The 18,114-nt window shown below is 65.3% G+C and overlaps 6 protein-coding genes and 2 non-coding genes across 17 annotated transcripts; 4 read left to right on the top strand and 4 right to left on the bottom strand.

The window, feature by feature from the left end:
- Positions 1 to 270: 270 nt before the first annotated feature.
- On the bottom strand, positions 271 to 461 carry LOC115600736. Its single transcript, XR_003989123.1, has one exon. It is a non-coding gene; the product is annotated as a U2 spliceosomal RNA (small nuclear RNA).
- Positions 462 to 716: 255 nt separating this feature from the next.
- TAF6L (TATA-box binding protein associated factor 6 like) lies at positions 717 to 3,702 on the top strand. 2 transcript variants are annotated; one of them, XM_030501643.1, is made up of 10 exons: positions 717 to 895; positions 975 to 1,061; positions 1,378 to 1,528; positions 1,614 to 1,664; positions 1,764 to 1,858; positions 1,939 to 2,013; positions 2,099 to 2,319; positions 2,406 to 2,538; positions 2,627 to 2,755; positions 2,833 to 3,702. In XM_030501643.1, the coding sequence occupies exons 1-10, from the start codon at positions 749 to 751 to the stop codon at positions 3,604 to 3,606; spliced, it is 1,863 nt and encodes a 620-aa protein (XP_030357503.1). In that variant the 5' UTR covers positions 717 to 748; the 3' UTR covers positions 3,607 to 3,702. The 2 variants fall into 2 exon arrangements, with proteins under 2 accessions (XP_030357503.1, XP_030357513.1); XM_030501653.1 differs by having other exon boundaries at positions 728 to 895; positions 980 to 1,061.
- Positions 3,703 to 3,939: 237 nt separating this feature from the next.
- Positions 3,940 to 5,879, top strand: TMEM179B (transmembrane protein 179B). Its single transcript, XM_030501816.1, has 5 exons — positions 3,940 to 4,235; positions 4,691 to 4,878; positions 4,956 to 5,090; positions 5,183 to 5,258; positions 5,371 to 5,879. Exons 1-5 carry the CDS (start codon positions 4,140 to 4,142, stop codon positions 5,527 to 5,529), a joined length of 654 nt encoding a protein of 217 aa, XP_030357676.1. The 5' UTR covers positions 3,940 to 4,139; the 3' UTR covers positions 5,530 to 5,879.
- A 481-nt stretch (positions 5,880 to 6,360) lies between these two features.
- On the bottom strand, positions 6,361 to 6,552 carry LOC115600750. Its single transcript, XR_003989137.1, has one exon. It is a non-coding gene; the product is annotated as a U2 spliceosomal RNA (small nuclear RNA).
- A 348-nt stretch (positions 6,553 to 6,900) lies between these two features.
- BCAP31 (B cell receptor associated protein 31) lies at positions 6,901 to 8,643 on the top strand. Of its 3 annotated transcripts, none has more exons than XM_030501792.1 (8): positions 6,901 to 6,962; positions 7,139 to 7,236; positions 7,373 to 7,473; positions 7,547 to 7,691; positions 7,761 to 7,896; positions 7,980 to 8,094; positions 8,185 to 8,285; positions 8,366 to 8,643. In XM_030501792.1, exons 2-8 carry the CDS (start codon positions 7,145 to 7,147, stop codon positions 8,402 to 8,404), a joined length of 729 nt encoding a protein of 242 aa, XP_030357652.1. In that variant the 5' UTR covers positions 6,901 to 6,962; positions 7,139 to 7,144; the 3' UTR covers positions 8,405 to 8,643. The 3 variants fall into 3 exon arrangements, with proteins under 3 accessions (XP_030357652.1, XP_030357661.1, XP_030357644.1); XM_030501801.1 differs by having other exon boundaries at positions 6,905 to 7,005; positions 7,983 to 8,094; XM_030501784.1 differs by having other exon boundaries at positions 6,906 to 7,005.
- Positions 8,644 to 8,704: 61 nt separating this feature from the next.
- On the bottom strand, positions 8,705 to 11,743 carry TAZ (tafazzin). 5 transcript variants are annotated; one of them, XM_030501730.1, is made up of 10 exons: positions 11,390 to 11,722; positions 11,154 to 11,282; positions 10,799 to 10,844; positions 10,623 to 10,708; positions 10,381 to 10,461; positions 10,188 to 10,229; positions 9,616 to 9,720; positions 9,396 to 9,448; positions 9,206 to 9,283; positions 8,705 to 9,031 (listed from the first exon to the last, which is right to left on the bottom strand). In XM_030501730.1, exons 1-10 carry the CDS (start codon positions 11,496 to 11,498, stop codon positions 8,942 to 8,944), a joined length of 819 nt encoding a protein of 272 aa, XP_030357590.1. In that variant the 5' UTR covers positions 11,499 to 11,722; the 3' UTR covers positions 8,705 to 8,941. The 5 variants fall into 5 exon arrangements, with proteins under 5 accessions (XP_030357590.1, XP_030357600.1, XP_030357610.1 ...); XM_030501740.1 differs by having other exon boundaries at positions 9,616 to 9,678; positions 11,390 to 11,703; XM_030501750.1 differs by lacking the exon at positions 9,396 to 9,448 and having other exon boundaries at positions 11,390 to 11,743.
- A 223-nt stretch (positions 11,744 to 11,966) lies between these two features.
- Positions 11,967 to 15,920, top strand: WDR13 (WD repeat domain 13). 3 transcript variants are annotated; one of them, XM_030501663.2, is made up of 10 exons: positions 11,967 to 12,082; positions 12,185 to 12,258; positions 12,508 to 12,751; positions 13,590 to 13,684; positions 13,762 to 13,889; positions 13,966 to 14,273; positions 14,569 to 14,749; positions 14,841 to 14,982; positions 15,054 to 15,184; positions 15,518 to 15,920. In XM_030501663.2, exons 2-10 carry the CDS (start codon positions 12,218 to 12,220, stop codon positions 15,700 to 15,702), a joined length of 1,455 nt encoding a protein of 484 aa, XP_030357523.1. In that variant the 5' UTR covers positions 11,967 to 12,082; positions 12,185 to 12,217; the 3' UTR covers positions 15,703 to 15,920. The 3 variants fall into 3 exon arrangements, with proteins under 3 accessions (XP_030357523.1, XP_030357539.1, XP_030357530.1); XM_030501670.1 differs by having other exon boundaries at positions 11,973 to 12,064; XM_030501679.2 differs by lacking the exon at positions 14,569 to 14,749 and having other exon boundaries at positions 11,970 to 12,082; positions 14,876 to 14,982.
- SUV39H1 (suppressor of variegation 3-9 homolog 1) lies at positions 15,752 to 17,997 on the bottom strand. Its single transcript, XM_030501694.1, has 6 exons — positions 17,912 to 17,997; positions 17,486 to 17,631; positions 16,704 to 17,360; positions 16,471 to 16,617; positions 16,009 to 16,138; positions 15,752 to 15,920 (listed from the first exon to the last, which is right to left on the bottom strand). The coding sequence occupies exons 1-6, from the start codon at positions 17,928 to 17,930 to the stop codon at positions 15,790 to 15,792; spliced, it is 1,230 nt and encodes a 409-aa protein (XP_030357554.1). The 5' UTR covers positions 17,931 to 17,997; the 3' UTR covers positions 15,752 to 15,789.
- Positions 17,998 to 18,114: the final 117 nt, after the last annotated feature.

Raw genomic sequence — 18,114 nt, 5'->3', positions numbered from 1 at the left:
GTCCTTCTGAGGCTGAGGACACCAGCACTGCACAGTGCTGGAAGTGGGGTCTCCCGAGACCATTGGGGAGGGGGACTACCGTCAGGTCACGTCTACCGACAGCGCAAAACATCAGATGGAGCTTCCCACAGCACCAGGCACCTCGAAATAAGATCAGAGTCAGTTGGAGTCCGGACACGGACCAGGGCAAGCTCAGCTTCACATCCCTCAGCCCAACAGCAGGACACCTTACAAAGCTCCGTCTGTTTTTAACCACCGGAAAGTCCCCACAGGGGGTGCACCGAGCCCGGAGACGCTGCAATACCGGGACGATGCGCGGAGCGGATGGAGCAAGCTCCGGGTCCCACTCCTACGACCAAAAATCCGTTTAATATGAAGTCCTCTTATCGAGGACGTATCAGATATTAAACTGATAAGAACAGATACTACACTTGATCTTAGCCAAAAGGCCGAGAAGCGATAGCGTACATTTCCCCCGCCACAAGGGGCAGCCGCTGCCACTCTCCTCGACATCACGGTCACCCCGCACTGCCCTCCTGCCGGTTCTTTACTGTTCTTCCTACGTTGTTCGCACCGCTCGTTCCCTTCTGCAGGTACTGATTCCCGACGAGCCCCAGGAACCCCTCCGGGAACCCGGTCTCCCAGAGTCCCCTGCGCCTTCCTTATTAGCATAGATCCCCGTTTGCTCAGCGCCGCGCGGTGATTGGCCTGGTCCGGCGCGGGGGGCGGGGCCTGTCGCGGCGGCATCATGTCGGAGCGGGAGGAGCGGCGGTTCGTGGAGCTGCCGCGGGACTCGGTGCGGCTGATGGCGGAGAGCACCGGGCTGGAGCTCAGCGACGAGGTGGCGGCGCTGCTGGCCGAGGACGTGTGCTACCGGCTGCGAGAGGCCACGCAGGTGCGGGCGGCGGGGCCCGGGCGCGCTCGGGGCCTGGTCCTGGTGCCGAAGGCAGTGCCGGTAACGGTGCCCCCCGCAGAACAGCTCCCAGTTCATGAAACACACGCGGAGACGGAAACTGACGGTGGAGGATTTCAACCGGGCGCTGCGCTGGAGCAACGTTGAGGTGCAGAGATGGGGACCGGGCGCTGGGGGCGGGGGGGGGGGGGGGGCAGAAATCAGGGTTCCTGTGGGCACTGGGACTGGGACCGGGAGCAGCACGGGCGGGCTGTCACGTCGCTCACAGCGAGGCTGGGACACCGGTGGTGGCAGTGGCGCCAGTGGGGCTGCAGACACCGGTGGGACTGGGGACACTTGGGGTTGGGACACTGGTAACACTGGGGCCCCCAGTGCTACATCACTGCTGTGTGGTGGGGTCCCTGTGGGTCACTGTGTCCCTGGGTAGGCTGGGGGTGCCACCACAGCGTCCCTGTGCCCCCCAGGCCGTGTGTGGCTATGGCTCCCAGGATGCGCTGCCCTTCCGGGCCATCAAGGAGGGTGAGTTGTACTTCCAAGAGGATCGGGAGGTCAACCTAGTGGAGCTGGCCCTGGCCACCAACATCCCCAAGGGCTGCGCTGAGACAACTGTGCGAGGTGAGGGACCCCCAGCACCCTGCTCCTGCCTGACCCCTGGTATGGGCAGGACATCCAGCACCACCACCACTGTGCTCCTTTCCAGTGCACATCTCCTATCTGGATGGAAAAGGCAACCTGGAACCACAGGGAGCTGGTATGGAGCAATGAGGGGGGATCACAGTGGGTTGTGGGGGGCTCATCCTCCCCACAGGGGACCTTGGGGTGATGTTGTATCCCCCAACCACCACCACAGTGCCCAGCGCTGTCTCCACGCTGACCGATGACCTGCTCAAGTACTACCAACACGTCACCCGCGCAGTACTGGGTGATGACCCCCAGCTGATGAAGGTGGGTTGGGGTTGAGGGGTCCCCCCTCATCATCCCCAGCACCCCAAAATGGGGCTGATCCCCCCACTCCTCACCCATAGGTGGCCCTCCAGGACCTCCAGACTAACTCCAAGATTGCTGCGCTCTTGCCCTACTTTGTCTATGTGGTCAGCGGGGTGAGTGCGGGTGGTAGGACAGGGATGGAGCTCACTGGGAAACACGGCTCCTCACCGAGCCTGGTCATGGTGCTGTTACTCGTAGGTGAAATCAGTGAGCCACGACCTGGAGCAGCTCAACCGGTTGTTACACATCGCCCGGAGCCTGATCCAGAATCCCTTCCTCTGCCTTGGCTCCTACGTGTGCAGTTTGATCGCCAGCGTCATGTACTGCGTCTTGGAGCCATTGGCTGCCTCCATCAACCCCCTCAACGACCACTGGACTCTCCGCGACTACGCTGCCATGCTGCTCAGCCGCATCTTCTGGTGACCTGGGGGTCCTGGTGGGTTGTTGGGGGGCCATCACTGTGTGTTAGGCCACAGCCGGGTCTACAGCATCTTGTCACCTGCAGGACTCACGGCGATTTGGTGAGCGGCCTCTACCACCAAATCCTCCTCTCGCTCCAGAAGGTTCTGGCCGACCCCGTGCGCCCGCTCTGCTCCCATTACGGCGCCGTGGTGGGGCTGCACGCCCTCGGATGGAAGGTGAGAGATTGAGGGGGGTAATGCCATAGTATGTGGGTCACCTCCCATCCTGTCCTGCTGTCCTCCTCTCTGTCTGTCCCCTCCACAGGCTGTCGAGCGGGTGCTTTACCCGCATCTCCCCACGTATTGGACCAACCTCCAGGCAGTGCTGGATGACTACTCGGTCTCCAACGCCCAGGTCAAAGCCGATGGGCACAAAGTCTATGGTGCCATCCTGGTGAGCTCCTCACCTTGCTGTAGGGCTGGCTGTGGCGGACATGAGGTCCTCGCTGCCACCACCCTTCCTGTCCCCAGGTGGCTGTAGAGCGGCTGTTGAAGATGAAGGCGCAACAGGTGCCTGCACCGGTGCCCGGCACTGACCCACGGCACGAGGGCTCACCGCGGCACAGCCCCAAGCAGGATGCTGAGGTGGGCTTTGGCCTCGGACGCACATTGCTACAGTTGGGGAGTGGCAGCGGTGGGCCCCCATCATCATCATCACCATCCTCATCCCCCCCTGCACCGCCCGCTCTGTCGCTGCATGACATGTACCGGGAGCTCTATGACTTCTTCGGTGACAGCTTGGCTGCCCGTTTTGGCACCGGTTTGCCACCAACCACCTCCCAGCCCCCCGGTACCCCTGAGGGCACCCGTAAGGACCCTCCGAGCTTTGGGGGTGAAGGGGCAGCGCGGAAGATGCCGCAGTTAACAGCGAGTGCCACGGTGAGCCCTCGGGAGGAGGAGACCATGCGGGGCGAGGCCGCGGGCCCGCGCCCAGCACTGCATCGCACAACCAGCCTCCCGCGGCCCCGCGGGGCCCCCCGGCAGCCCGGGCACCGGCCCGGGGCTCGTGATGTCTTCCAGAAGTGCCGCTTCGCGCCACGTGGAGCCCCGCGGTTCAGCTTCCTCATCGCCGGGCGCCAGGCTGGGCGGCGCTGCCAGGGCCGCCTCTTCCAGACCAGCTTCCCCCAGCATCACGGGCCCGGCCACGTGTCCCGGTACACCCAGAAACTGCCCATGATCGGGCGCAGCTCCCGGCCCACGCGGCGTTGGCCACGTGCGGAGTATTCCCTCCATCTCCTGCTGTGAGGGGGGAGCTGGTGTTGGGCCCCATGGCACCGGGGTTTGCTGGTGGCAGGGCCTTCGGTGTGTCTTAGGGGTTAATAAAAGGTGTTGAGCTCTGGGTGTGGAGGGTTTGCGGGTGCTTTGGGATGGCCATTGCTTGTGGTATAGGCAAGGAGATGGCCAAGGGTGGCCAAGAGGGATGGAAGAGGGTGGGGGGTTGGGGTTGGCCAGGGCAATTGCTGCTGTCATCGTTCCAGCGTGGAATATGGCTCTGGGTGGGATATGTTGTGCCACGGGTGAGGGATAGATGGACAGAAGGCTGGAAGGAAGCATGGACGGATGGACGTGTGGATTCTAAAGTGGGTGGGTGGGTGGGTGGATGGATGGATGAAGGGATGAGCAGACTGAGGGGGAAAGGAGCCACGGTGCTTGGCAACGCCAGCAACTGCACCAGGACATGCCAGGACGAGCTGGGATGAGCCCGTCCCTGAGCCGTGGGGCAGAGGAGGATGGGCTGAGTGCGGAAAGGGGAGGGACAGACAGACAGATGGGTGAAGATGGCTGTGTCCACCCTGCAACTGGTAGAACTTGTCCTCCACGGAGCCGCCTTCCTCTGCGGGATTGCCTGCGCATCGGCCCTCACTGTGGCGCAGGTACCGGGACAGAATATGGGGGGGGAATATGGGGGAGATGGTGGCCCCATTGCTTGGGGACGCAGGGGAGTGCGATGTGGGGCACAGCAGCTTCACCCCGCACCTCCCCCTGGTGCCTCTCACATCCCTCCCAGTGTCTCCACTGCTGCCCTGGTGGGTCTCCATCCTGCTCCTGCCTTGACCCTGGTCCCCATCCCCCCAACTTCTGCACCCCACGTTTGTGCTCACTGGGTGCTGTGGGGCACAGGGGGGGAGGTCGAGCCCCCATTTTGCTTGTCCTATGACTGCAGGTGCCTCATGTGAGTGCAGGAGTCAGCTGGGGCTTGAGCTTCCTTCCTCCTCCCTGTGCTTCACCTTACCTCACCGGTCTGTCCTGCTGCAGCTGCTCCCAGCTCCCCATGGGCGCTATGGGGGGGGGTCACCATCATCTTCCTCTTGTTGCTGCCTGGTTGTAGGGGGAGTTCGGCGGCTGGTGCATCCTCTATGGCACAGTGAGCTGGAATGGGACCGTGTTGGTGCCCAAGCCTTCCAGCCACCTCTCCCTCTGCTATTTTATCTCCGGTGTCTCCATCGTGGTAGCCCTTTACTGCTTCTCGTCGCTCCTCTACGGCATCTTCGGCTGCTGCACCGGCGAGTCCCAGTGGTGAGAAGGGGGTGATGGGCTGGATGTGACCTCCTGCCCAGATCCCTGTGCTGCTGACGCTGCTCCCCTCCTCACAGGGACCGCTCCTGGCTCCGCGTCACCTTGGTTGTTACCATTATCATCCTCTTCTTCCTCCTCATCTCAGCCTGCATTCTCCGTGTGGGGATGGATGTTTTCTGCGCATCCATCATGGAGACCAAGAGGGTATCCAGGTAGCAGCGACCATCCCTTGGGGGGTGTGTGTGTCCCTTTAGCCTTCCTGGGGGGTCCCTCATTCCTGCTTGTTCCTGTGTCCCCCCCGCAGCTGCCGGGATGCCCAACATGAGTCATGGGCATCCTACAGCCCTGTCCACTTCTACAGCAACCTCAGCAGTGCACAGGTGAGCCGGGGGGGACTCGGTGGGCCTGGACCTACAGCACCGGGGAGTGTCTCCTTTTTATCCCCCAAGGAGAGAAACTGGGGAGACCCCCCTCCCGTGTGTGTCCCCACAGTCCTCGGCCTGGGTGACCGTGTTCCTCTGGTGCCTGCTGACTGCCCGGCTGCTGGTGCAGCGGCGCCAGGAGCCCCGGATCCTGCTGCTGCGGCACAACGACCCCGAGTGCAGTGCTGAGGCAGAGGCCACTTTTGGGGGAAACTTGATACGGCCCTGAAGGAAATGGCTGATGGGGGGTTGGGTTGGTGTTTGGGTGGGTGATGTTGGGGTGGGTGATGTTGGGTGGTTTGTTGTTGGATGGATGGTGGTGGGTGGTGTTGGGGTGGGTGGTGTTGGGGTGGGTGGTGTTGGGTGGTGTGGGGTTGGTTGTTATTGGTTGGGTGGTGGTGGGTTGGGTGGTGGTGGGTTGGTCGCCTTCATTGAGACTGTTTTAGAGGCTGAGCTTTGTTATTAAAGACAAGGGTGTCTGGTAGATGAGGCTGTGCCTGAACCTGAGTGCTTGGGGCTGCAGGAAGAAGAGGAAGAGGAGGAACACCAGGTGGGGGGGTCCCCATGAGCAAGATGAGGAAGAGGTCCAGTCTGAGGGTCTCCAGAAGGAGAAAGATGAGGGTTTTGGGGTCACTGTGGGCAGGAGGAGGAGCAGGTTGGGGGATTTGTGGTCACTAGAAAGAGGAGAGGAGGAGGTCCCAGGGGCAGGAGGAGGAACCCAGTTTGGGGCTCCCCATGAGCAGTAGCAGGAGGAAGCCTGGCCTGGGAGTCGCCAGCAGGAGGAAAAACAGGAGGATTTGGGTTCCCTGTGAGCAGAAGGCAAGGAAGAGGAGCACTATGGGGATGTTGGGGCCCCCATGAGGAAGACGAAGAGGGGGCCCCTGCACAGGTCTCCGTAGCGAGGCGGGTGTCGCACAACCGAGTGTCCCCCACGCACAAAAAGGCAGATGGTCCGAGCGCGGCCACAAGAAGCGCGGAAACGCCCGTAGGTAAACACGGGAACCAACGAATCCCGTTCACAGTAACCTGCGTCTGTCTTCAACCAGCAAAAACTCCCCACAACGAATGCACCGAGCCCAGAAGTGCTCCAATACCGGAATGATGCGCGGAGCGGATGGAGCCAGCTCCGGGTCCGACACCCCCCACCAAAAATCCCTTTAATATGAAGTCTCCTTATCAGAACCATACCTGACATTAAACTCCTAAGAACAAATGCTATATTCGCTCTTAGCCGAAACTCAGAGTAAACAATACCCCTCCTTTTCCCCACAGGCGGCGACCGCGGCCGCTCGCTCCTACATCACGGTCACCCCGCTCCGCCCTCCTGCTCCGTTCTCCGCTGCTCTTCCCGCACTGCTCGGCCCGGTTCCGCTGGTATCGATTCCCGACGACCCGGGAACCGCCCCCTCCCCGCTACGATGAAGCCTCCCGGCGCCCCCTGCGTTCCACCAAGGCATTAATTTGCATATCCACGCCCCTTTCCAACCAAGCCCCGCCCCAGCGCTTCCGCCGGGTCTGTCATGGCCGCGGCGGCTCCTCCCTGGGCGTGAGGGAGGGAAAATGGCGGCGCCCCCTTCCTCATCTGCACTTCCGGCGTCTCTGATTAGCTGTTGCCGCCCAGGCGGAGGGGGGACTTCCGCTCTGGGCTAAAACCTACTTCCGGTAGGGGCTTGAGTGGAGGGGACGGCGCCGCCGCTCCCGGAAGGTGCGAACGGGGGGTGCGGGGGGGAGCGATCGTGATCCCGGGGCGGGGACGGGGGGGGTCCCGGTGAGGGGGGAGGAGCGGGGGGGCCGCGACCCGAGTACCCATCGCTGCTCTCCCTGCCCCCCCGCCCCAGGCCGCCATGAGCCTGCAGTGGACGGCAGTCGCCACCTTCCTCTACGCCGAGGTCTTCCTCGTTCTCCTGCTCTGTATCCCCTTCGTGTCAGCGGCCAGGTAGGGCGGGAGGGGGGATCCCCGGGGCCGGGGGGGGGCGGTGCTGGAGGAAGCTATGGGGAGTGCAGGGGGGCTCCCAGGGGCTGCGGGGGGGCGGGTCTCGGCTCCCATCCCCCACCTCTGCCTCCCCCCTCAGATGGCAGAAGATCTTCAAGTCCCGCCTGGTGGGCCTGGCCGTGGCTTACGGCAACACTGTCTTTGTCGTCCTCATCGTCATCCTCGTCCTCCTGCTCTTCGGTAGGTGCGGGGCAGGTTGGGGGGGGCGGGGGAGGCCCCCACACCCTGTATTGACCCCCCCCTTTCCCCACAGACGCTGTCCGGGAGACCCGTAAATATGACGTGACGGACCGGGTGGCCCTTCAGAGCAGCCCCGGCGCCCTGGAGCATTTCCACATGAAGCTCTTCCGGGCCCAGCGCAACCTTTACTTGGCCGGTTTCGCCCTCCTGCTCTCCTTGTGAGTGATGGGGGGGGTCTGGGGTGCTGGGGGGGGGGCCCAGGGCCCGGCTCACCCTCCCTCCCGCAGCCTCCTGCGCCGCCTCGTCACCCTCATCTCGCAACAGGCCGTGCTGGGCGCCTCCAGCGAGGCCTTTCGCAAGCAGGCAGAAGGTGCCAGCCAGGCTGCCCGGCGCTACATGGAGGACAACGATGCCCTAAGGAAGGTACCGAGGCTGGTGGGACACACAGAGACCCCCCAATGCCTCCCTCCCAGGCCTTGACTCAACCCTGGTATCCCCTTCCCCAGCAGCTACAGGAGGCAGGGGGTGATGGGGGCAGCTCGTCCCCGGCCCAAGACGAGAATGAGACGCTCAAGGCCAAGGTGGAGAAGCTGAAGGAGGAGCTGGCAGCCAGCAAGCGCAGTAAGGGAGGGCTGGGGGCGGGTATGGAAGGTGGGGGGGGTGTGCTGCAGGGTTCAGGGGTGACCCTGATACTCCCTTTATCCCCACAAGCCCTGGAGAAGGCAGAGAATGAGGTTCAGGCCATGAGGCGCCAGGCTGAGGGGCTGACACGTGAATACGACCGGTTACTGGACCAACACGCCCGCCTGCAGGTACTGGGGGGCCCTGACACCCCCTTGGCCCCCTGACACACCCTTGGCCGCCCCAGTAACCTCCTACACCCCCTACTTAGGCAGCCCATGATGGTCCCCGGGACAAAAAGGAGGAGTGATGGACCAGCCACGCATGCCAAGACCAGGCCATGCCTGGAGGCAGGACTCAGACAAGGTGTTTCTGGGGACCCCCCCCATATTTGGGACCCTGCTGCTCTATGGGGGGGCAGGAAGGGGTTTGAGCCCCATTTCAATGGGTCTGAGCCTCCCTCCATATCCTTTCCAGGGGGGTCCCCTGGGTGTGGGCAGTGGGACCCCCTCACACAGCTTCTGCTTCAATAAACCCATGGGATCATGTTGGGTTTGTGTCTGCCCCACAGCCCTTTGGGGGCCCCTTTGCTCTGCAAAACAGAGGCTACTGAGGCTTCACCCCCTTTATTGGCACTGTGCACAGGAAGTGGGTGTGGGGCACGCTATGGGGCAGCATGTGTGTCCATCTGTCCATCCTTCACCTGCGCCCCATGGTGCTGCGGGGCCATGGGGCAGTCTGTCCATCTGCGAGGCTGTGGGGACAGCTGTGGGGCTGTCATGCCATGGGGCAGGGCCCACTGTGTGTGGAGCAGACCCATCTGTTCCTCTATGGGGCACTCCACACACTATGGGGCGCAATGCAGTGCCCGGGCCTGGCCCCGCAGCGCCTCAAACTCCCTCTGCACAAAATCTGTCAGTGCTTTCCTTATCTCTACCTGTGGGGCAGAGGGAACAGGCCCCATAGAACCATGGGGCTGGGCCCACACAACCGGGGGGCCAAGGGAAACTGGGCCCACAGAGCCAGGGGGCTGAGGGGAACAGGCCCCATAGAGCTGTGGGGCAGAGCAGCAGCCCCACATCTGCTATGGGGCATCCCCCCAGATACTCACTGTTGATGTGCCCTCGGCCCGGAGCCGCTCCAGGAGGGGCCGGACGCTGAACGGTCGCCCCACAACCACTGTGATCCGCTGTGGGGCAGTGTCAGTGTGTCAGTACTCCACACCCTGCCCCAACAGCTCAACCTGCAGCCCCCCTGCCCCACAGCATGTGTCGTCCCCCCCCTTGCCCCGGCTCACTCACCTGCCCCACACGGGGCACGTAGGGGCGAGCGTTGGGCAGGACGTCGTTCATGCCTGGCATGGGGTCAGCAACCGCCTGCGTGGCCAAGCACCGGGACGGGCCCCACAGCGGGAGCCGGCCCCATAGCGGGTCCCCCCGTCCCCACATCCCCCTGCTCATAGCCCCACAACCTCCTCCCTGTTCCTCCTGCCCCACATCCCGGCCCCCCGGCTCTGCTCACCCCCATGCCACAGGGGCAGGACGACTGGGTCGAGGCGGCATTCAGCCAGGAGACGCCCGATGCCTATGAAGGGCCAAAGTGGGGGCTCTGTGGGGCTGGACAGCACTTTGGGGGCACAAGAGAACAGGGAAAGGGCAGAGGAGCAGCTGGGGAGCAGAAAAGGCAAGTGTGGGCAGCAAAGGGGCAAGTGGGAGGGTGTTGGGGGGGCAATATGGGTCAAGGAGCATTTGAGGGTGTTGTGGGGCAGACGGGGTGGTTGTGGGGCACAGTTGTGGAACAGAAGTGGGTGGTTGTGAGGTACAGTTGTGGGGCACAGGGGAGTGGTTGTGGGGCACAGTTGTGGGGCAGAAGGGGGTGGTTGTGAGGTACAGTTGTGGGGCACAGGGGAGTGGTTGTGGGGCACAGTTGTGGGGCAGAAGGGGGTGGTTGTGGGGCACAGTTGTGGAGCAGAAGTGGGTGATTGTGGGGTACAGTTGTGGGGCACAGGGGAGTGGTCGTGGGGCACAGTTGTGGGGCAGAAGACGGCTGTGGGGCACGGTTGTGGGGCAGAAGGGAGTGGTTGTGGGGCTCACCCCACTTGAAGCGCACGAACTCCTGCCCCATGTTCACTTTGCCTGTAGGGGACAGGGGGCCATGGTGGGGGGGCAGCACAGGAGACCCCCCAGTGCCCTCCACTGGCCTTGATTCAAACACCTCCCTCAGCCCCAGTGCTCCCAGACCCTCCAGAGCAGGTGAGTCCCCCCCGTTCCCCAGTGTTCCCAGTACCTTCGGGGAAGACGTGCACCCAGTCCCCCTGGTTGAGCTTCTCCAGGATGAAATCCATCCCACGCTGGTACACGCCGTCCCCTGCACACACCGCTTTAGTGCACTGGGACCCCCCCCAGTAGCACAACCCCCAGGTGAACGGGAACCCCACGGTGAACTGACCCAGCCCAGTACAAACTGGGACGGCCCCAGTGCAGATGGCACCACCACGACCCAGTTCCTCCCAGTCCCCCCATGCTCACCCCTGCAGACAGGGACGCAGCGGCCGAGGCTGAAGAAGAGCGAGTGCAGCTCCCGGGTGAAGCAGATGTCGGCGGCCGTGGGGGTCCTGAAGGGGGGTTTGGGGGTGTTGGGACATGGGGTGACTTGGGGGGGGGTGTGTCCCAGGGAACCCCCAAACCTGCCCCTCCCCCCTCACCAGCGCATCTTGTGCAGGCTCCAAACGTGCCGCAGCTTCAGAGAACCTGGTGCAGGGGACAAACAGGGGGGTCACCTGGTGGGGGGGTTGACCCCAGATAGACCCATAGAGACCCACAGACGACACCCCCCCCTCTGGCCAGAGACCCCCACAGACACCCCATCCAGCCAGAGACCCCCACAGAGACCCCCCAGGACTGCCCCTTCAGACCAGGGACCCCCACAGGGACCCCCCAGGCCCCCCCCCAGAGCAGAGACCTCCATAGAGACCCCCCATAGAGACCCACACAGACCCCCCTCAGACCAGGCACCCCCGCAGAGACCCTCCCGGCACTCTGTGACCCCCCCGGCCATACCCCAGAGGTGGGGGTCGTCCATGCAGGACTGGTGGTTGGAGAGGGTGAGCAGGGGGGTGCGGGGCCCGCGGCGCTCCACCAGCTCGTGCAGCACCTCCGCGTTGTGCACGCGCAGCCGGTTCAGGTACCCTGCGGGGGGGCGGGTCGCGGTGGGAAGAAGCGGCCCCCCGTGACCCCCTTCCCCCCCGGCCTCCTCCGCCCCGCAGCCGCTGTCGGGGCCGCCCCGCGGCACTCACGGGTCCAGACGCAGCTGTAGGTGCCGACCAGGCCGGTAACGATGCGGCTGGCCACGGCCCAGGGCAACGGCTGCCCCGCGGGGAACGGCCACCTCACCGCCAGCGGCATGCTGCCATCGCGGGGCCCGGGGGCGGGGTGAGGCGGCACGGGGCGGGGGAGGGGCCTGGGGGGGGGGTGTCACGGAGCGGCCGGGGCCGGTACCGGGGCTCCACCGGCCGCCCCACACATCCTCCTGCCGTAAAGCGCGCCGCCGCGCGTCGCAAAAGTCGCGCAGAGAGTCTCCCCCCCCTGCCGTCAAGCGAGCCATCTCTCCTTCCCGGTTTGCTATAGTGGAGGGGTGGTGGAGCGCTGCCGTCAAGCCGTCAAGCGCCACGTGATGTCGCAAAGGCGGCAGAGGGTGTGTGTGGGATGTGCTGCCGTACCACAGCGGAGCGGACAAGCCCCGCCCCCTTGGCGAGCTCAGCCAATCCCCATGGTCGCCACGCCCCCTCGCGGGGGCACGGCCCCTCCCACCACATCTCACCGTCACCACGGCAACGCCCGGCGCCATTTTGGCGTGAGGCGGCGGCCGCCATTTTGGAGGGGCGGGGACCGCGGCCGGACTCGGCCCCCGGCGGCTCCGCCCCGGCCCGGCCCGGCCCGGCCCTGCGGGGACCCGGCGGCGGGAGGCGGAGGTGGAGTGGGACGGGCAGGTACCGCCGCTCGGTCCCGGCAGGACGCTTCCCCGCCCCGGGCCCGGCCCCGGGTCTGACAGCGGGCCCCGGGCCCTGCCTCATCCCGCTCTCCCCCCTTAGGGCCCCCACGGGGCGGCCGCCGCCGCCGCCGCCATGGCCGCTGTCTGGCAGCAAGTGCTCGCCGTGGATGCGAGGTGAGCCCCGGGGGCCTCCTGATAGCCTGGGGGCGGGGGGTGCTCTGGCGGCTGCGCCCTGGTGGGGCGGGGAGGACACCGGGGTGCCCGAGCCCCTTTGGGGGGGCAGGAAGCAGGTCTCCTTGGGGGAGGTCTGGGTACCTGGGCCCCCAACGTATGCCCGTATCTGCTCCCCCCCCACATCCCCATCCCTCCCCCGGGCGGTCCGTGCCGGCTCCCGCACGCAGGAGCCCCTCTCCGTGTCCGCAGGTATGCTGCCTACCGCACCCCGCGCTGGCCGCAGTTCCGGACCCAGTACGTGCGGCGCCGCAGCCAGTTGCTGCGGGAGCAGGCGCAGGGGGGGGCCCTGGAGGGGAGCACCCGGCGCTGGTACCTGCGGGTGCGCACCCGGCTGCTGGCCCAGCGCTACGGGGCCCTCTCTGAGCAGAGCAGCTGCCGCGCCCACAGCAGCAGCGCCCTGCGGGCCAGCCGCACCACGCTGGACCGCATGGAGGTACGGCCGTGGCAGGGGGAGCCCCCTTTAGGGAGCCTTGGGGTCATGGCGCCCCGCCTGGGGGCTGCAGAACCCCAGTTAGGGGAGCTGAGGGGCGTCAGCACCCACAGCCCAGAACCCCCCCCCTCTGTGTGCTGGGCTGCACCCCCAGGGTGTGAGCAGCAGCTCAGGGAGGGGATCCTACCCCTCTGCTCTGCTCTTGTGAGACCCCACTTGCAGCACTGTGTGCAGGGCTGGTGTCCTCAACATAAGGACATGGAGCTGTTGGAGCAAGTCCAGAGGAGGCCACGAGGATGGGCAGGGGCTGGAGCAGCTCCCGCATGGAGCCAGGCTGAGAACATTGGGGCTGTTCAGCCTGGAGAAGAGAAGCTGCGTGGAGAGCTCAGAGCAGCTTCCAGTGTCTGAAGGGGGCTACAAGGATGCTGGAGAGGGACCTTCACCAGGGACTGGAGTGATGGGACAAGGGGTGATGGGTTTGAACTGAAACAGGGGAAGTTCAGGTTAGATCTAAGGCAGAAGCTCTTCCCTGTGAGGGTGCTGAGGCGCTGGCACAGGGTGCCCAGAGAAGCTGTGGCTGCCCCATCCCTGGCAGTGTTCAAGGCCAGGTTGGACACAGGGGCTTGGAGCAACCTGCTCTAGTGGAAGGTGTCCCTGCCCGTGGCACGGGTTGGAACTGGAGGAGCTTTAAGGTGCCTTCCAACCCAAACCAGTCTGATTCTATGATCCTCAGGGCTGCAGAACCTGTTTCAGAGGGGCTATGGGTTCCCAGCATGTGGGTTGGGGCGAGGTGGGATCATTCTGGGTTTGTTGCTCCCCACAACTCTGTCCTTTCCCCCAGGACTTCGAGGATGACCCACGGGTGGCGCGGGGACACCGGCGCTCCCTCAGCCGCGGCTCCCACCCCGGGGTGTCCCGCGGGGTCCCCGACGAGCGGTGAGCACCCCTGGGGTCACAGCGGGCGCTTGTGGTGGGGGGTTTGGGTGCTGATTCCCAGCCACATGTGTCTGCAGCCCCCCCGGCGTGGTGCCAACCCCACTGGCAGAAGCAAGCCGTGCCATGGCCGGGGACACCACACTGAGCGAGAACTACGCCTTTGCCGGCGTCTACCACGTCTTTGACCAGCACACAGACAGCGCTGGTAACTGGGAGGGCACTGGGAAGGGTGGGTTTGGCTCTGAGTCACCCCAGCACTGACAAGCACCATGGTGGGGCAGTGCCGAAGGTGCAGTTCGCACATGACGACCGGCACTTGCTGGCGTGCTGCTCGCTGGATGGCACCATCTCGGTGTGCCGCTTGGCACCGGGGCCGCCAGCGGTGCTGCGGGTGCTGCGGGGACACGGCGGTGGCGTGGCCGACTTCGCCTGGTCCCTCTCCAACGACGTCCTGGTGTCGGCTTCCTTGGATGGAACCCTGAGGCTCTGGGCTCCCGCCGATGGGCGCTGCATCCGCCGCGTGCCCGACCCCGACGGTGCTGCCCTGCTCTGCTGCGCCTTCCAGCCACTCAACAACAACCTCACTGTGGTCAGTGGCACCCCTGCGGCCCCAGCAGCCCCCTACCTGCTTCTGGCACCCCCCCACATCTCCCCATGACCCTCCCATCCCCCAGTGCATCCTGCCTGTCCTAGACACTCAGCAACCACCTCCCCATGCTCAGTGACACCCCCCCTACCCCTTCCAGACCCCCCCCGATTCTCCCCAGATCATCCTGTACCCCCACATCCCCATCCTCCCACTACCCTCTATCACAGCTGCCCACCCTGAAGGGTTGTGTGGGGACACATCCCCATCCCATTGGGGTGTCCCACCACATTCCCAGGTGGGCAGCGCCCGGCACATGGTGCGGGTGGTGAACATCTCCACGGGGAAGCCAGCACGGGGCGGCGCAGGGCGGCTGCCCGGGCGGGTGCTGGCACTTTGCTTTGATGCCCCTGGCCGTGTCCTTTGGGCTGGTGACGACCGTGGCTCCGTCTCTTCCTTCCTCTGTGACCCTGGCACTGGTATGTGGGAGCCATAGAGAGTGTTGGGGGGGGGGGTGTGTCTCTGTGGCAGCACAAGGTGCTGACCCCCACTTTGTACCCTGCTCCTCAGGGCGGCTGACAAAGGCCTCACGTGTGGTTGTGCAGGCAGGAGGCTCCATAACATCGCTCTCTGCACGGGCCTGGGCCAGTCGTGAGGCCCCTGACCCTTCGCTGCTGGTTAATGCCTGCCCTGACCGTCTGCTGCTCTTCAGGTATGGGGGGACCCAAAAGCGGGGTTCGGGGGGGCTGAGGGGCAGCAGCTCACTCCCTTTTGTCCCCACAGGGTAGTGGAGGAGGAGGGCTCAGGGGCACCGGGGCTGCGGCTGCGGCGCAGCTTCCCCACACGGCACCGGGAGCAGTCCCTGCGAAGTTGCTTCTGTCCCCTCATGTCCTTCCGCCAGGGAGCCTGTGTGGGTATGTGGGGGGCACAGGGGGCACAGGACTCCATGGGAGGGTGGTTGTGCTCATGTTTGGGGGTGCTGAGGTGAGATGGAGGGCTGCAGAGAGGGAAGGAAGGGGGTATAATGAGGACTGGGGGGCACTGGGGCAGCACGGGAGTGCAGGGTGGGGGGGAACTGGGGGGGCACAAGGCTCCATGGGAGGGTGGTTGTGGTCATGTATGGGGGTGCTGAGGTCAATAGGGAGAGGGAGGGGGGGAAGGAGCATAACGGGAACTGGGGGGCACCAGGGGCACTGGGGGACGTGTGGGGCACATCCCAACGCACCCCCCCACCCCTGTCCCTGCAGTGACGGGCAGCGAGGACGCCTGTGTTCACTTCTTTGACGTGGGGCGCACGGCGCGAGCCACTGTCAACACGCTGCAGGGCCACGGTGGGGCCGTGCTGGCTGTTGCCTTCAACTGCGATGAGAGCCTGTTGGCCTCCAGCGATGCCACCGGCACTGTCATCGTGTGGCGCCGCCAGCACGCCTGACACCCCCCCACTCCCCTCATGTCCCCCCAGCACAGCACGGACCCCCCTCTGCGTTCAACAAGCGTGTTTGCCTGGGCGCTGTGTGGCTCAGAAGAGGTACTTGCGGCAAGCGGCAGCCCCGCACTTGCATTCGATACGGCCCCGGGCCCGGGGCGAACCCCCCACTGCCAGCCCAAAGTTGGAGTCCATGCGGGTGCTCTCGGCGTCCACTGGGTCCACTGGGGGAGAGCACAATGAGGGGGGGGCTGGTGCCCCATGGCACTGGGGTGAGGGGGCGGAGCCGTGGGGCAGGGGCGGGGGCAGTACCGTGCATGTTGTAGTCGAAGGTGAGCTCCTCGCCGGCACGGATGGGGCGGGTGGCGAAGAGCGCGATGCGCGGCAGCCGCTCGTCCAGGTTCTCGATGAACACGTTGTACACCTGCAGGTTGGGGTCGCACTGCGGAGGCGGGGTGCGGGGGGGGCCACCCGTGAGTGTGGCCTCGCGGGGTCGTCTGTCCGTCCCCCCCACCCCGCGCTGCCATTGGAGCAATGTGCCCCAGTAAGCCCCGTCCCCTTGGCGGTGCCAAGCCCCTCCCACTCCTCACAGCTAAGGGCGCTGCTGACCAATCAGCCACGCCCATGGGCATGTGAGGCCTGCCCTTAAGGAAGCCCTGCCCCTGCAGTGGGCGGTGCTCCCGCAAGCCCCTCCCACTTCCATACACGAATCATACTGCCCCGCAGTGGGCGGGGCTGCGATAGGCCCCGCCCACCCCGGCCCCTCCCACTCACGCTGTGGTTGACGAAGTGGGAGATGTTTCCGTAGTGCGCCGCGTCCACCGTGTACACGTCCTCCACGTAGTCCAGGTCGAAGAGGTACGTGGCCCCTTGCCGGTCGTAAACCTGCCCCCGGCGCTCCGCCTCCTCCGACGTGATGATCTGGGGCGGGGCCAACTGTGTCACAGCCCCGCCCCCCCCAGCCACAACCCCCTCAATGTCGTCCCCAACCCACCTCCGCCTCTCACCTCCCCAACGTACTCCATGACGAAGCTGTTCTTGCGGATGCGCTCGAGGGTGCGGACACCCCACCCGCGGCCATTGCCGGTGCGGAAGATGCAGAGGTTGTAGCGGATCCCCTTCTGCACCACGCGGTTGGGGCAGTCGGTGCCACAGCGGCACCGCGAGTTGCACTCGTAGATGGGCAGCCCCGCTCGGATCCGCACTTGACCCGCCTCGTTGTAGGCAAACTTGTTGTGGGAAGCACCGGGGCAACAACCACCCGCTGCCTCCGCCAAGCAATCGTGACACTCGCAGCCAACAGCCACTGGCGTCAGGTTGACACCGGCCCCCACCTTGTACTCGTTGATGTAGACGAAGTCCCGGGGGGGCCCGTGTAAGTCCACCTCGTTCTCCACCGTGATGCGGCCCCGGTGGCTGCGGGTGCTGTTGAGGAGCTGCTCCCAGCGCCGCAGCGCCCGGCGCTGCTCTGCCTTTTGCACCAGGTAGGAAGCAGCACGGGCAGGTAGCCCCCGCGGGCCGGGCCGTACTGGGCCTCCCGGGGCACGGGCCAGGTCCTGGTGGAGCTGCTTCAGCAGCCCCTGGCAACGCAGGTTCTTGCGGGGCTCCCACGTGTTGGCAGCCTCGGGGTATCCCCGCCACTTCACCAGGTAGAACTCCTCGTCCTATGGGGAGTGGTGGTGGGGATCAGGGGGAGACAGGAAGCTCCCGAGGGTCCCATGGGGCCCTGTGGAGTGTCAGGGGAAACCCGGGGTGTTGGGGGGTCCGGGGGGTGCCGGGGGCCACTCACCCGCACACGTTTGTAGTCGCAGAGATACTCGACCTCGAAGTCGCCCAGGTTGCGGCGGGTGATGCCCAGTGCCCGGCACTGCAGCCGCTCCAGGCGGCACAAGTCCTGCAGCTGCGACCATGATGACTTGCAGCACACGGAGCACCCTGGGGGGGGTTGAGGGGGGGGTGGAACGGCGTTAATGGCGAAGGGGGGGAGGCACAGAACCGACCCCCACCAGCACCCCTCCCCCAGCACCAGCCCCCCAGGCCCCCCTCATCACCGACCCCCCCCCCCCCCCCCCAGCTCCGAGGTCCCGGTTCGGCCCCAAACCCCCACCCCGCCAACGGTCGCCGCGCGCCCCACGAGAAAAAGCGCGGGAAGCGGCGGCGCGAGCCCCGTCCGCCGCCGTTCCCGCCGCCCCGCGCGCCCCCGCCCCGCGCGAACCTTTTAAATTTTCCGCCATTTTCTGCCGCTGCCGAAGTTTTTTTTTTTTTTATTTCCCCTTCCTTTTTTTTTTTCTTTTTCCTCTTTTTTTTTTTTTTCTCCCCTTTTTTTCTTCACTTCCGCCCGTCGGGCAGCGCGCGCGGCGGCGGGGGCGGGGCCTCCCCGGCTCGCCTTGGCTTTTCCTCCCGCCCCCTGCCCGCATC

This window comes from Strigops habroptila, chromosome 1 (assembly GCF_004027225.2).
Source record: "Strigops habroptila isolate Jane chromosome 1, bStrHab1.2.pri, whole genome shotgun sequence".
Classification (NCBI taxonomy): domain Eukaryota; kingdom Metazoa; phylum Chordata; class Aves; order Psittaciformes; family Psittacidae; genus Strigops; species Strigops habroptila.
This window is presented reverse-complemented; position numbering and strand designations above follow the sequence as displayed.

Bases quoted from the DNA above. Each gene is read 5' to 3' on its own strand.
- BCAP31 (XM_030501792.1), top strand. From the start codon at position 7,145: ATGAGCCTGCAGTGGACGGCAGTCGCCACCTTCCTCTACGCCGAGGTC. The intron at 7,237-7,372 runs GTAGGGCGGGAG...CTCCCCCCTCAG, and splicing joins CCCTTCGTGTCAGCGGCCAG to ATGGCAGAAGATCTTCAAGT. The intron at 8,095-8,184 runs GTAAGGGAGGGC...TATCCCCACAAG, and splicing joins GCTGGCAGCCAGCAAGCGCA to CCCTGGAGAAGGCAGAGAAT.
- TAZ (XM_030501730.1), bottom strand. From the start codon at position 11,498: ATGCCGCTGGCGGTGAGGTGGCCGTTCCCCGCGGGGCAGCCGTTGCCC. The intron at 10,845-11,153 runs GTATGGCCGGGG...CCCCTGCACCAG, and splicing joins GGACGACCCCCACCTCTGGG to GTTCTCTGAAGCTGCGGCAC. The intron at 10,462-10,622 runs GTGAGCATGGGG...CGGTGTGTGCAG, and splicing joins CTGCGTCCCTGTCTGCAGGG to GGGACGGCGTGTACCAGCGT.
- SUV39H1 (XM_030501694.1), bottom strand. The intron at 16,618-16,703 runs GTGAGAGGCGGA...GCCCCGCCCCAG, and splicing joins TCATGGAGTACGTTGGGGAG to ATCATCACGTCGGAGGAGGC. The intron at 15,921-16,008 runs GTACTGCCCCCG...GCTCTCCCCCAG, and splicing joins CTTCGACTACAACATGCACG to TGGACCCAGTGGACGCCGAG.
- WDR13 (XM_030501663.2), top strand. From the start codon at position 12,218: ATGGCCGCTGTCTGGCAGCAAGTGCTCGCCGTGGATGCGAG. The intron at 12,752-13,589 runs GTACGGCCGTGG...CCTTTCCCCCAG, and splicing joins CCACGCTGGACCGCATGGAG to GACTTCGAGGATGACCCACG. The intron at 14,750-14,840 runs GTATGTGGGAGC...CCTGCTCCTCAG, and splicing joins CCTCTGTGACCCTGGCACTG to GGCGGCTGACAAAGGCCTCA.
- TAF6L (XM_030501643.1), top strand. From the start codon at position 749: ATGTCGGAGCGGGAGGAGCGGCGGTTCGTGGAGCTGCCGCGGGACTCG. The intron at 1,529-1,613 runs GTGAGGGACCCC...GCTCCTTTCCAG, and splicing joins CGCTGAGACAACTGTGCGAG to TGCACATCTCCTATCTGGAT. The intron at 2,320-2,405 runs GTGACCTGGGGG...TGTCACCTGCAG, and splicing joins CTGCTCAGCCGCATCTTCTG to GACTCACGGCGATTTGGTGA.
- TMEM179B (XM_030501816.1), top strand. From the start codon at position 4,140: ATGGCTGTGTCCACCCTGCAACTGGTAGAACTTGTCCTCCACGGAGCC. The intron at 4,879-4,955 runs GTGAGAAGGGGG...CCCTCCTCACAG, and splicing joins TGCACCGGCGAGTCCCAGTG to GGACCGCTCCTGGCTCCGCG. The intron at 5,091-5,182 runs GTAGCAGCGACC...TCCCCCCCGCAG, and splicing joins GAGACCAAGAGGGTATCCAG to CTGCCGGGATGCCCAACATG.